The 13,360-nt window shown below is 36.5% G+C and overlaps 1 protein-coding gene across 3 annotated transcripts in view; it reads left to right on the top strand.

Annotated features, from left to right (window-relative positions):
- Positions 1–13,360, top strand: part of pde4b (phosphodiesterase 4B) — a 273,742-nt gene that overhangs the window by 158,377 nt on the left and 102,005 nt on the right. Inside the window, exon 1 of one of the 3 annotated variants that reach the window (XM_012961422.2) lies at positions 3,732–4,223. The exons of the other annotated variants lie outside the window; for them this stretch is intronic. Within the exon in view, the coding sequence (XP_012816876.1) occupies positions 4,177–4,223 (47 nt within the window). The 5' untranslated portion in view covers positions 3,732–4,176. Of the gene's footprint in view, positions 1–3,731; positions 4,224–13,360 lie in introns of those variants that run through there. 3 annotated transcript variants of the gene reach the window in all.

Below are 13,360 nucleotides of genomic sequence, written 5' to 3'. Positions count from 1 at the left end.
ACAATAAAAAAGTACTGAAAATAGTACTGCTTCTGAAGGATATTTTGAATGTTCCATTTAGCCAGGATATAGGTTTTCTAGGAGAAAGCCCTAATACTTTAAATGTGTCTATCAAGTGTGGTTATGGTAGTACTGCCAAAACAAAGACAGTGTGTAGCACAAGGGTCTCATGTATTTACTGATATTTATGGGTGCTTGCACTTACAAAATGACTCGCTGGTATAAGGTCTCCAAGGGGACACCCACTTACCATCTCTGTGGCTTTATTTACTCTTGCACCTTCCAACATTCACAGGAAAAAATGTCTACCTTTCCACGAAGATTTGCACTTGACACTGGTAATACAGCAGGGGCAATCTCCATTGTGGGCAAACCAACATAACTCTTTTATGCACCTTGCACTCTGTTCTTAAATGAACCCTATTGTGTCTAAAATTGTTTGTTGCCTGAGGAGTTAAATACCAGGGGAGACATTCTTTTGAATGATCCTAAATGTCCTTAACAGAAATCTTTAAGTTAGAGGCTATTATGCTGTCTAGATATTTAGCAAACGGTAACACATTGTTGTGTTCCTGGCCTAGAGGCATGAATGTGTGAAAAATGTAATTATGGCTTCATTCTGGATCTACATTGTGTCTTTTTGGCTCTCTCCCTTATTCTGCACATAACTCATGTCTCGTTAATAGAAGCTCGAAGTGGCGACATTCTAAATAATGTTTGGCTTGGAATTCAGTGTAATAATTATTTTGTTTGGTGTATTGTGTTCCCCAGAAAATTAAGTATTAAACAACCACTTGGCAAACAACTACTGAAGGCAGAGCAATAGAGAAACTTTTTATATATCCAGGAATAAAGTTTAGTTTTGTGTATTAATACCCACAGGTGATGGGCAACCTGCAGCTGCAGGCTCCATTAACCAAGAAATAATTTATGTTACTTTAAAGTACCTAACTCTAATTAGGACTAGAAATACATCTTGGGAAGTGACAATATAACTGTACGGGAATAGCCTCATAAATCAGTTTTGAATTCATTTTCATTGTCAGTATGATTCTGTGATTTGTAGTTCAGCCATAAGGGTTAAATGTATTATGTTCCTCCTACAGAATAAAAACACAATCTAATAAGAAATATAACTATGGCTTTCTTTACACAGTATTACTTTGTCATGTCTTTATCTGGAAATACACACCATCTGGCAAGCAGAATTTCTCATATAAACCTAATGGAAGGTTAGGAACAAACTTGTTAGTAACAAATACCAGTCCAGTTCTGGTATTTTTAAGACCTTCGCTAAAAAGCCTTGTCTGGATCAGTACATCATTTGTGACTTGGTTCTAGTTGACGTCTTTGCTCAAGCAAATACTATTAACTTTTGCCAAGTCAATAAATACAAACACTGGATGTTTTAAAAATTAGAAAATTCTTTTCCACAGAAAGGTAGAGATCTCTTCAGTTAAGGAAAAATGGAAGTAATGGTGTCACTTTGCAGACTTCCATTATTTAATTAAAGCAACATATCACCACATAAAGCATTAAATATTTCTATTACCTGTATCCGAAAAGAGAACTAATACATCTGTGGTTTAAATGTTACTTTAACATTCAGTTTAGACAAGGTTAAACTGCAAGCTGGGCCAGTTAAAACTTCCTAGTTGCTAGAGGTAAAAGCAAATAGAAATAATCAACATCTTCTGGTGTGAAGGCATTATGGCCCTTTAAGTCTTGGTATCTTGGCAGAAACTGATACTCCTACTTTTATTGCTTTTTTGAACCTAGTATCTTCCCTATATAACTTTAGTATGCTTTTGAATGCACCCATTTTACATTTTGTTATTATTTGTCAACAAAAATTGTGCAGATACTGTATGTCAAAGAGCAAGTTGGAAAATGGATACACTGGTAAAATATCTAGAAATACAAAATCAGTGATGGTACATTCAAATATGCAGTTAAGTTGTGCATGATCCAGCTAGGGCAGGTATTATATAAAATTTAATCAAATCCAAGTCAATTATACCTAAGCAGTAAGACCCAGGCATGTAGGATAAGTGTATTTTACAAAGAATGTAGATTGAAAGAGCTTTGAGGCTGAAAATGCAGCTTGTAGCAAACTGACAAAACAGGTTATACAAAAACCTGTAAAATAAAAAACAGGGTCATAAGGATGCCTGATGGCTCCACCTATATCCTGTTCTATGTGGTAAAAGGATTTTTTTAAAAAATTAGGTTTTGGAGAATAGGTGAAAGTGATACAAATATGGAATTTGTGGTAATTCACCACTCCCCTTTGTCTGCATGAAAGGCTAAGGGTCTAGAGACATCTTGCTTGCATGCTTTTCTACATTAAAGGTAAAAAGGGGGGGTTTGTATGTAATTTGCAGTTTCATTTATGACCTCATATGTTCCACAGTACTGTGGAATATGCTGCAGCTATATAAATATATAATAACAAAAACAAATCAATACTTCTAATAGGTTTCTTACCTCCACCCTGTGAAGAGTGGTGGTGGTGCATTACTTTTGGACATCAATACCAGGTGGCTGGGGAAAAGAAATTTGACATAATAATAATGATGTGTAATTCTTGCATTATCAGAGGAAACACTAATCCCCATATGTAATAAAAGGCACTAAGTTTGCCCAGGAGCAGTAACCTATAGCAACCATTAAGCTGATTGCTTTTAAACAGGTAACCAGTAAATGCTTCCTGCTGATTGGTTGCTATGAGTTACTGCTCCTGGGCAAACTTAATGTCTTTTCTTATGTAACCCTATTAATTTCTTATTTCAGCCCATATCAATGGGCAGGAGTCTAAAATATTGTGAGAGGAAAGAAGACATAGGGGGCTTAGTGCCCTTCAATGACAAGCCACCCCCCAGATATTCACACTCTTTAACGGAACCAGGGGCACCAGCCTGATTTACTGTGTAGTCTGCTATTATTAAGTGTGAATATGATGCTGAAATCATGACTTTATTGGGTTCCTGTTCATATGATGGGAATTACAGATTAACAACTAGATGGCCACTAGCTAAACATACCTGTTTTATATATATATATAAATGTTAAGACCACTTTTTTTAAATAGTCCTGGTTGAATATGATTTCTGTTCTGCTCTATGTCCCTGTTAATAGGCGGCCATTGCATAATTACTGCAATTAGCAGTCACAATGTGATATCCATCCGCATTGCTGAGTTTTTAAATATTTACTTATTGGTTTTTCTCCACATTAATCAGCTGCAACTGATTTCTGTAGCACTTAAATACTGATGAATTCCAATGCATAATCAGCACAAGAATGACAGCACACCGTATAATGTTCTGATTCTGTAAATTAACCAGAGCATTCCTTAATTGCCGAGCACCTTTAAAAAAATTATAAAAAAGGAGGGAATAGGAATCACCTTTACAATGAACTTCAGCATATTAGTAACCCTAGTGTACATGGAGTATAACTGACACTACATACTGAGTTTGGGAATTGGGAGGGTTCACTTTACTGGACTTAGCAAGTTTAAATATGCATGCATTGCCAGCTGTTAAGGAGTTAAATAAAAGCGCTCTAGAATAAAGCTGTTTTGTAGTACGATATAACCATGGAGTTTATTTTTGTTGTGCTGCATACATTTGTCATTGGGGAAATTTGATCCCATGTTGTAAGGTGTTCCCGAGCTTTCATTCAATAGGTTAAACAATGTAGAACAAGTCAAACAGGAGCCACTACAGCTAGAAACATGAAGTGAAACGGAGACATGGAATTTAGCTTGATTAACCTTAGTGATGTGGACTTTGGCAGATGATCGCAAAATATATCTGTACTCTACTCTCAAGGCTTGTACCTGGAAAAAGAAAGACACAAAAGCTCTGCTTGAAAACACAGACAGAGTACTTTTTAAACTTCTTAGTAGGAAAGGATTTGTGCTGGACAGATTACAGTCGTGCCTGGGAAAAGTTTTCTGCTGCAGCTAAGCAGGAATTTCAATTTACGTTCGTATATACTGGGTGTGAAACACAACAGCTTCAATGTAGATTTTAAAATGTGAAAGGTCATGAGCTTTGCATTGGAAAATAATCACAAACTCTGAAGAGAGAAAAAGAAATGTATCAGCTACCCATGGGACCAAAAGCCTTAAGCAAGCTAAGCCACTGGTGAGAGACAAGCATTGCAGTCATGCTGAGCATTAAAGAATTTCCAAGCCGACGTCACTCTTGGATATGGTATGTTTAGGGGCAATTTGTGCTTGAAAATTTTTGCGATGTCTATAAATGGTGTTATATAGAGAATAGTATTCCAATCTGTATGGGTTGTAAGGAATGGGACTTCAATCTGCAGTTTAATACTTGGCAGAATTTTCTCAAGGTACATGGAAAGTACTGTATACCATCTGTTTTGACTACTGAATTGAATTTATTATGGTAGATTTTGTTTCTTTTACACTGAGTAATTCTGCAGTGACTCGGCAAACACTGGATCTAGATAACTATCTTTAGTTTGCATTAGGTTCATCATCCTATGCTACTAATTTGTTGTTTTTCCAAAAAGGTTATAAATTATATCTATGGCAATATTTTAGAGCAGGGTCAAACAGACACAAAATTAGTATTTGATCTCAGTGTAATGCTGTTACATGTGGTGTATTTTCCTTCCTACATATGGTATAATGGATCTTTGAATAGAGAAGAACATTGAATACTGTACAGTGCAAATTATTACATATTGCCTTAGTTTTAACCCAAACTCTCCCACGTAATTCCTTTGGATGTTAGTTCTCCTATTGCCAGTGGTGCTCCCCTCCATGTCGGTGGCTTCAGATAAGCTTCCATTGCTCTGGGCTAGTTTTAATATGCATGTAAGGGAACCAATAAAGGCTTACTACATATTCATATGGTAGATGGAGTGACAAAATGGAGATGGAGATTTAATGCTCTTAGTTTCACATGACTGCTGTGTACTGTATCGCCTGGCAGACTGGAAAAAACATTTGGGCAAACAACCCTGGCTCCTAAATGCCCAACTTTATTAATTTAAAGCAAATATCCTGTTGACTATAGTGGTTTAATTAGGGTTCCACAATTATTTTAAGGTGCATTAGCATTTATATTAATGTTCTCAAAGTGCAAGTCATATTAACAGTATGATCCCTAGAACACCACCCGGATATACTGTACATGATGATAAGTTTATCTTTCTGCAGAGAGATCTGGCTGCTATGCAAAACCTATTGAGGCTTAGCAGTTAATCTTGCTATTATGCTATTAACTCATGACAAATCTGTAGCCTATAAATAACTAATACATTGCCTCTTAAGGGGAAATTAATTAACTTTAATTAACTATAATGTCGACAATGGTATCCTAAGACTAGAGGTATTTGCAGTTTGCTATCATTTTTTATTTTCTGCGTTTTAATTATTTAACTTTTATTCTGGAATTCTCCAGTTTGGTGTTTTTAGCTATTTTATTCCTAGGGTACAACTTACCATTTTAACACCTAGTCAGACAATGAGAGCGAGTTCAATTTCAGGCATTGATTACTTTTTGCCTTAATTAGGTTTTTTTTTTTTAAAAAAATAAAACTTTCACAAGGTTGTAGGTGACAACTTTTAAAAAAAAAATCGCTGACAAAGACGAGAAAAGCAGTCAATGGCAGAAAACATGAGCAAGTTAAAGAATTTATCAATTCTGACTTTGTTTTACCCAAACCTAAGGATCAAATGTTTTTAAATCAGCCCTATATGTTATTATAGAAGAAGATCATTAGCAGAAGGTCTGACTAAAAGATAAGCAATAAAAATTGTAGCTTTACAGATCTATTCTTTTAGTCCTTTGGCAGGTTGGGCACTTGCCACATACATGTAGGTAGAACTGAGAATATAATTGTTGTCTTGAATCAGCAAGTCTGCAGATTGTGGGTCGAGTATTGGGTTTCACAGTAGGCTTCTCTGCCTAAATTGGCACTTTTTTGGACTGATTGTCTGGTATTATGATGGCCTGTGGGTTGTGGGTCAGGTTTCTGAAAAAGCAGTTGTGGGTTAGATCAGTTGCAGAATCTAAGTGGGTAAATATACAAGTTCCAGATCCAAATGCATGTCACACAAAAATTCCATTAGATTGCATGACTTGGTTATATAATTGATTGACTGCTGCATAATAAAACCATCATGCTGTGCAAGCTTCCTTTCTGCTTTCCTCTTTGAGGTAAGAAAGCTGTAAAATGGTATATATAATTGACAATCCTACTTTATTGAGTTCTTTGAGACTGCCATTCAGTTATAAATCTTCTCACTATTTGAATTCACTACATTTCTGTCAACATCAGGTTTTCTTTTTCTGTATAAGAGCTATTCATATCTTTAAAGAGTGACAGATACAGTATGACACTAATGGTTGTGAAACCAAATAGCCTTGGCATTATGTGCAATTTGTATCGCTAGTTTCAAGTTCTAAAGTTACTATTGTGAAAGTAGTCCATTCCCACTCAACCTGTGCTGCAAGATACTCATTTTAATCATACACGCAGCACAGCTATTATTTTCTCCTGAGGGATTGTTTTTTCAGGTGTAAGAGACCTGAACTGCCCAGCTTTTAGAAGTCCTGGGGAGTTCTCTTCGGGATGTCTAACATGTAGAATCCTGTCTGGTTTTGCCATTTGCTGGTCTGCTGTTCTGCTTCTCTGATCTCAGTGGATTGAAGATAATCACTTTCTTTGGGAATATGAGAGAAGAAATTTTTATTAACCGCCTCCTTAAAATGTCTCCAAATCTCTGTGAACTATCAACCCCTAAAATGGAACATTTGAATATAAGCATGGGAAGTAGCAGGGATCAGACAATGCTAGAAACAAAATCCTACTTTTTAACTGTGATTTTATAGAAATCTAAGGCTAAAATAACATTCCTGTCTGGGTCTATTAATGGCTTTGTGACCAGTGACATAACTACAGTGTAGTGGTACACGGGCCAACCTGAAACCCACGTGACCCCAAAGATTATTATAAGTTGGGTGGGTTTGGGCCGGCTTTTTGAGCTGATTCTGTACAGTATAATTGGATTTATTAAACAGAATATGGAATTGGATCGATTAGATTAATTCAGAATAATCTCATTCAGATCCAAGAAAAACATAATCACTGCCAATAGCTTTTTGTGGGGTTTGGCATGCCAGACTGGTTGTAAATGATGAATATCAATATTGGTCAGTTGATCAATGCCAAATCGATTGGTCATTGAGATTCAATCCATCAGACTTTGATAAATCATTATCTTTATGAAAATATAGTCCTAAATTTGAAAACTTTTCTGCCCCTAAATACACAGAGGGTCATTATCAGATCAGACTGTCAGTATCATAACATTTTCCCCTCTCAACTTTCCCTTGTATGAAAATATGCCATTCTGTTGATTTTAAAGATAATAAAGTCTCTCTGTTACGATAGGGTTAAATTATTGAATAAGAACCATAGATAGTTTGTGTACAGTAGGTATTTTCGTAAGAGTTATGCTCTTAAGCCAAGAGTTTTTCCGCCACTTGACATGCCTTGGCTAATGAATGGCTTGTTGTGGTACAGCATTAACATAAAGTATCTTCACAAACAACAGAGGCAATCAACATGTAAGCCAGAGTAATAAAGGGAATTCATTAAGCGTGTTATTTGCATTAAATTAAGTAATTTTGTTTTAAAGCAAATGAAGTACCAATATTTTTCGGTTTCACTGACTTATTATACCTGCTGTGGAAAAGCAAAGTCAAATACTACAGATAAAGCATTAGCAGTATAGGAAAGCTTTTCCTCTTAACAAATCAGTTTGCCTTCCCGTAAAACTGGGTTTATTGGGGGCTGAGGACTGGGAGGACAGCAAGCAAGGACTGGCACGCTCCATATCCAATTTATTTTTTATTCAGCCCAAAAAATATATGTCTGAGCCCCAACCAGATATAAGAACATGTGGCAAAAAGTTGAATATTTAGGAGAGGCCTGATATCAGCCCATGTATGGCTACCTTAACTTTACTTTTTACAAACAATGGGGCCTGGCAGCAAGGTCTTATATAGTTGCTTTACTTACTTTAGAACAGGGGTCCTTAAACTTTTTAAACATAGGGCCAGTTTCATGGTCCCTCAGACTGTTGGGGTCCTCAAACTATAGCCCTGCTGCATCCTCAAACTATGGCCGATCCCCTGCTCCCCCTCTCCCCGATGAGTCCTCCCACAACCTGCTCCCTGCTGTGTCCTCCTGCTCTGCTGCATCCATGCTATACTAATATAAATATAAATAGTGAAAACCCTGACCGCTTTAGTTATTTCTATGGGACTAGAAAAAGAAAGTGTTTCACTGTGCATAGTGTATTGGCCTGTTACTGTGAGAAGAAAAGCTAGAGGTGGTATATGACTGGGCAGTATATGACTTGGTTCCCGAAAAATTACTTGTTTCTGAGAACAAAATTTTAGTAGGTTCACTGATCAATAACAAAGGCACTAACAATTGTAGTTGCTAAAAATGTAGTTTTTTTTGAGGGCACAAGAGACACAAGCAAAGTAGGGAAGTGGTTATGGTGGGAAGTTGGTCCCTAGATCAGTATATAATGTTTACGCTTTGCTTGACAGAGACTTGGCCCTGGGATCACTTCATATAGCTGCATTTAAACATTCAGTGTTAACAGCTACATCAAATAATAACGAAGGATAGTAATTTATCATATATCATCTGAGTATATGTGTAAAAAAGCGGGAAAGCAATGAAAAGTGGAACAAGATGAAGGACCGCAGAAAACAGGGATGGAGGAAAGAAAGCAAGTAAGCAGCAGGGATGAACGCCAATAAAAAGTAATACAAAAAAAGCAACAGAACAGCACTATGGACACTATGATAGAAGGAAAGCAGGAGACCACTGAGGGGAGAGTGAATAGCAATGGAGAAATGATAACATGGATTAGCAAAGAAGCTTGAGCAAAAGAGAGGAAGGCAAATATAAGTACAGAATATTAAAATGCTTTCTATGCTACCTTTTTTCTAAACGAATATGACACATATCATGTATTTTTCTATGCTTTACTTAGATAGAACATATTAGAAAAATGTCAGCAAACATTGCTGTTAATTTAGTAAGCCATTGTGCTGCACTGATCACTGTAGGGTTTATAGAGACATAGCAATCAGCAGCCCTTTGTGAATGACCTTTTCAATTGATTTTATGAAATGACATTGCTATGGATGAGGAAAAGTGTGCTTAACTCTCTCAGTTCTGAAGAAGTTACTTAAGGCACAAAATAAAAAAACAAAACAGTAAAGCCTTTGGGGCATGTTTCATGAGAACCTGAAAAATCACACAATATGACACTTCCTCTGTTTAGTAGACTTGAAATGCCGTGTTTTATTCACATTTGTCATCGACCACTGGGAACTCTCATCTGCTTTTGCCATTCTGACACAATGGGCTAACCCATGGTTTAGCATTTGAAAAAAAAATGAAATCCATCAGAATTTTGTCAAAAAGTATCTTTTTATATCATGCAATATTTTAGAATGTCTTATATTTGTTACTTGCATGTGAAACCTTCAAATAGATGATTCACAGGCAGGAAATGTTGCGTCTCCTGTATTATATAAATGTTACATGGAAAAACTGGGTGAAAAGGATGTTATGTCTAGGTTCTTTTTTTCTCAAATGTACCTTGAAACTGAGCTTTTGCTCAGAACATGGGATTTATATTAGACCTTTTACACTAAAGAAGATCCCTCAGCCCTGCTCACGTGCATTACCCCTATATCTGTCCTCTCAAAAAATCTATGACTACTCTCCCACCTATATAATACCAGGACTGGGGTCACTTGATATTATTATTATTATTATTTTGACAAAAGTTACATCACTAAATATCGAGTATAACCTATGTCATTACTAAGAGAGGTTTATAAGGGTACATTATGGATTATTTGTTGCTCTTGTGCATTATATAGTAATATAAAACAGGTACACTACGTGCAACTTACAGCTAATATTTAACAAGCATGACTGAGAGTTGTTTCAGCATGCCTTGGGCTACCAAAAGATAAGTAAATGTTACTTTATGTGTTACATACAACTGTATGTCTAAAAGGATGTGTTTTTAGACATGGATGTGGTATTTGGGGTCATGGTTTAAAAAATGGGTGTGGTCAAAAATGTTTAGCTCTTTCTGTTTTTGAAATATTATTGACCTATAGAATAGTTATAAACACTGGGCAAATTTGCACCTGGCAACCCATGACAACCAATCAGAGGTTTGCTTTCATTATTCTCCCTGTAGCTGGTTTAAAAAAAAATCTAATCACAGATTGGTTGCTACGGGTTACTGTGCATGTGCAAATTTGCCCAGTAAGATCCAGTATGTTTGTTTGTCCAAACAGATCTCTCATATATTGTATCCCTGTGTACATTTTCAGATATATTTTGCCTGGTGTGCTATCATTTCTAATGTGCAAATTTTTAATTTTTCCCTACTTTAGAGTTCCTATCTACTAATACTTAATACAAAATGTACTGTTCAGGTCTATTACATGAAGTAAACCCTGCACAGGCCTGGAGGTGTATATTATGGCAGAGTGACAGAAATTAGAAAAGTTGCTAGCTAGAAAACTAGTTCCTCTGCATTCATCCATATCAATATATTAAGTGGCATTATGACTTTTTGTGCCAAAAGCTACTAAGTAAAAGCCCCTTAAAACAAAACGGTTTGGCTGAGCAGGCTTACTATTGATCATTACAGAACAATCTATTCCAATTGACCCATAACAATCAATAGTACTTAAAAGTAGTTGTCACTGCTAATTTTTTTTAAAATTACAAAGTAGGGATGCACAAAATGACAGTTATAATGTTGATTACGAAGGACCTGTTTATCTTATGCTATCAACAGGCTAGAGTCTAATTAAATAATTACCAAGCCAACTGGAACTGTATTAGATACTACCTGAAAGTAAAATGGTAGGTGCAGGGTCAGTTTTAATCATTACCAACAGCTACTGGCTATGTGCAAATGTAAAAGTTGTAGACACCCAAGATTTGCGCACAAGCTGAAGTGTTTTGGGGTGCATCATCAGTAGCAGTATAGGGGGTTACAAACTGTGGTCCTTCTTGAACCCAGGGATATTGTTTTTTTATGTATGGTTTATTAACTTCCATCACTTTGAGGATGCAACCTCATCCTTTTATACAGCACCTCCTGGTTGACAAATTATCATGAAACTGGTAGAATACTGGCAGTGGCCTGTTTTACCATATAATTGCATTTTAACAAAATAAATCTCATGCTTCGGATATAATATTTACAGTGAGACAGTCAGTATATTGCCCTGTTGTTGCTTTTTTGGTTAGGAACATATGTTCGTTCTTTTGTACAGTGCTGCTCAGAAGGAAATAAATCCTATGGAAAAAAATGAATTTCTTTATAAAACTATAGGGATAAAGAGTTAAATTAAGTAAAAAAAAACCAAAGAATAAACATATTGAAGCACATCCCCATTTAGGAGATTGTGCCCTGGTTCTTTTCATAAAGGCAGTAATTAAATCCCTAAGAACACAGGTACAGTATATAGAAAATATTTGTATTAGGTGGGGCGCTTGTTTTTACAAGATGTTGCAACCTGTGCCCCTTAAGATACTCTTCAACAGTATCTTGCAGTATTAAGGATAATGTAGAGTTGTAGTTCAGCAACTGCCTAAGCACTCCAGATCAATATTTTATCATCTATAACAGTCAAACCCAGTTGTGCCCAGATAACACAGGAAGAAGCTGTAAAGGCTAGAAAACTGTGTTCTTTCTGCAAGCAATTTTTGTGTGGCAGTGAGAGAGTTAAAGCCTTTTTTCAATATTATAGGGAGCCACAATCCTTTTGACGACAGAGTAACGGTAGAAAAAAATATGCTTTGTCTAATGCCTTTCCCTAGAGCACATTTACATAATATTTTTATTGTATTTAAGGTGCTTCTCAGAGAGACCAGTGGAACAAAGTGCCTAATTGCAGCGTTACCGTAGCCCTGCTCTGGTTCTGTGCCAGAACAGCTTGATTGATAGTATCTGTCTCGGATGTCACCCTGAGAGTAAAGAATAAAAACCTCAGTAGACTGGGTGCATTGCAGCTGTCTCACTCAGTTCTAATTTCTCTGCCCTATTGACGTCATTGTGAGGTTTCAAATCAGGCCAGTGTGTCTAGTAAACTTGCACAGAGATGAAATGAAGGGAAAAAAGAGAGACTCTGATTCACCAGCCAGGGTTCAGCAAGAGTTGGAGGGTGGTGATTTTTTTCCTCCTATATAATAGATGCATTCTTTTTAGCCCCTGATCCTTTAAATATATTAAATGCCATTGTGCCTGCAAATGACGGCTGGCTGCTTTTTTGGATGTACTGCACCGAGAAGCAATTATCAAGTTGTCACACAGACAATCAAGGATTATTCTGTTTTACATTCTGAAGCATTTCCTGAGGAGTTCAGCCAATTAAAGGTTTCCCATAGGTGTCACAGACCAGTCAGGTACTGTAATTCTAACTGAATTCTGCAGCCCTATTAGAAGAACCCACAGTGATACATCATTTCCAGTTTTCATTTATGAGGTCTCTCCCTTAATATCTCAAGTTCCAAATATATACAAGTTAGAAAGTATTTAACTTTTGGCTAATGATGTCTATGGGTATTTGTCCCATTGTCTTGTAAAAAAAAAAATAAGTACAGCCAAAAGATTCTTTCCATATCACAAGTGAATGAAAACGGGCAATTTAGGAAATCATATTGTAAGCAAGTATTTCTGTGAAATTTAGACAGGGGGCTATGCAGTAGCTTGGGTACAGATTGTCCCAGGCCAGTAACCCATAGCAACCATTAGACTGCACCAGAAGACTTAAAGTGCTTTTCATTCAGTATAATCCCCATTACTTGGGGGAAGCAGGGTGTGTGGCTTTGTTACCTCCTCTGATGAAGCACCTATTGGTGCAAAAAGCATTAGGAGAGTGTGTACCATGAGGCACTAGGATGCACCTTTCCATTGTTTGGTATAGTATGGTTTGCTTTATTTGAACTTTTTGTTTGATTTTGAGCCATTAAATTTATTTTATCTCACTGAAATGCTTGTGGTTTGTTCATGTATTGATTCAGGGCCTATCAGTGGGATATAATTTATAGATTCCCTTTCCTAATCTAATCTATTGTATCTAAATTGTGTGGCTATGTTAGGATCCCCCTGGGTGTGATATGCAATATCAGTGGGGTCCCTCAGGGTTCTGTACTGGGTCCAATTTTGTTTAACTTGTTCATAAATGACTTAGGGGAGGGTATTATAAGCAATGTATCAGTGTTTGCAGATGACACAAAACTCTGCAGA

The sequence above is a fragment of the Xenopus tropicalis genome, chromosome 4 (genome assembly GCF_000004195.4).
Source record: "Xenopus tropicalis strain Nigerian chromosome 4, UCB_Xtro_10.0, whole genome shotgun sequence".
NCBI classification, from domain to species: domain Eukaryota; kingdom Metazoa; phylum Chordata; class Amphibia; order Anura; family Pipidae; genus Xenopus; species Xenopus tropicalis.
This window is presented reverse-complemented; position numbering and strand designations above follow the sequence as displayed.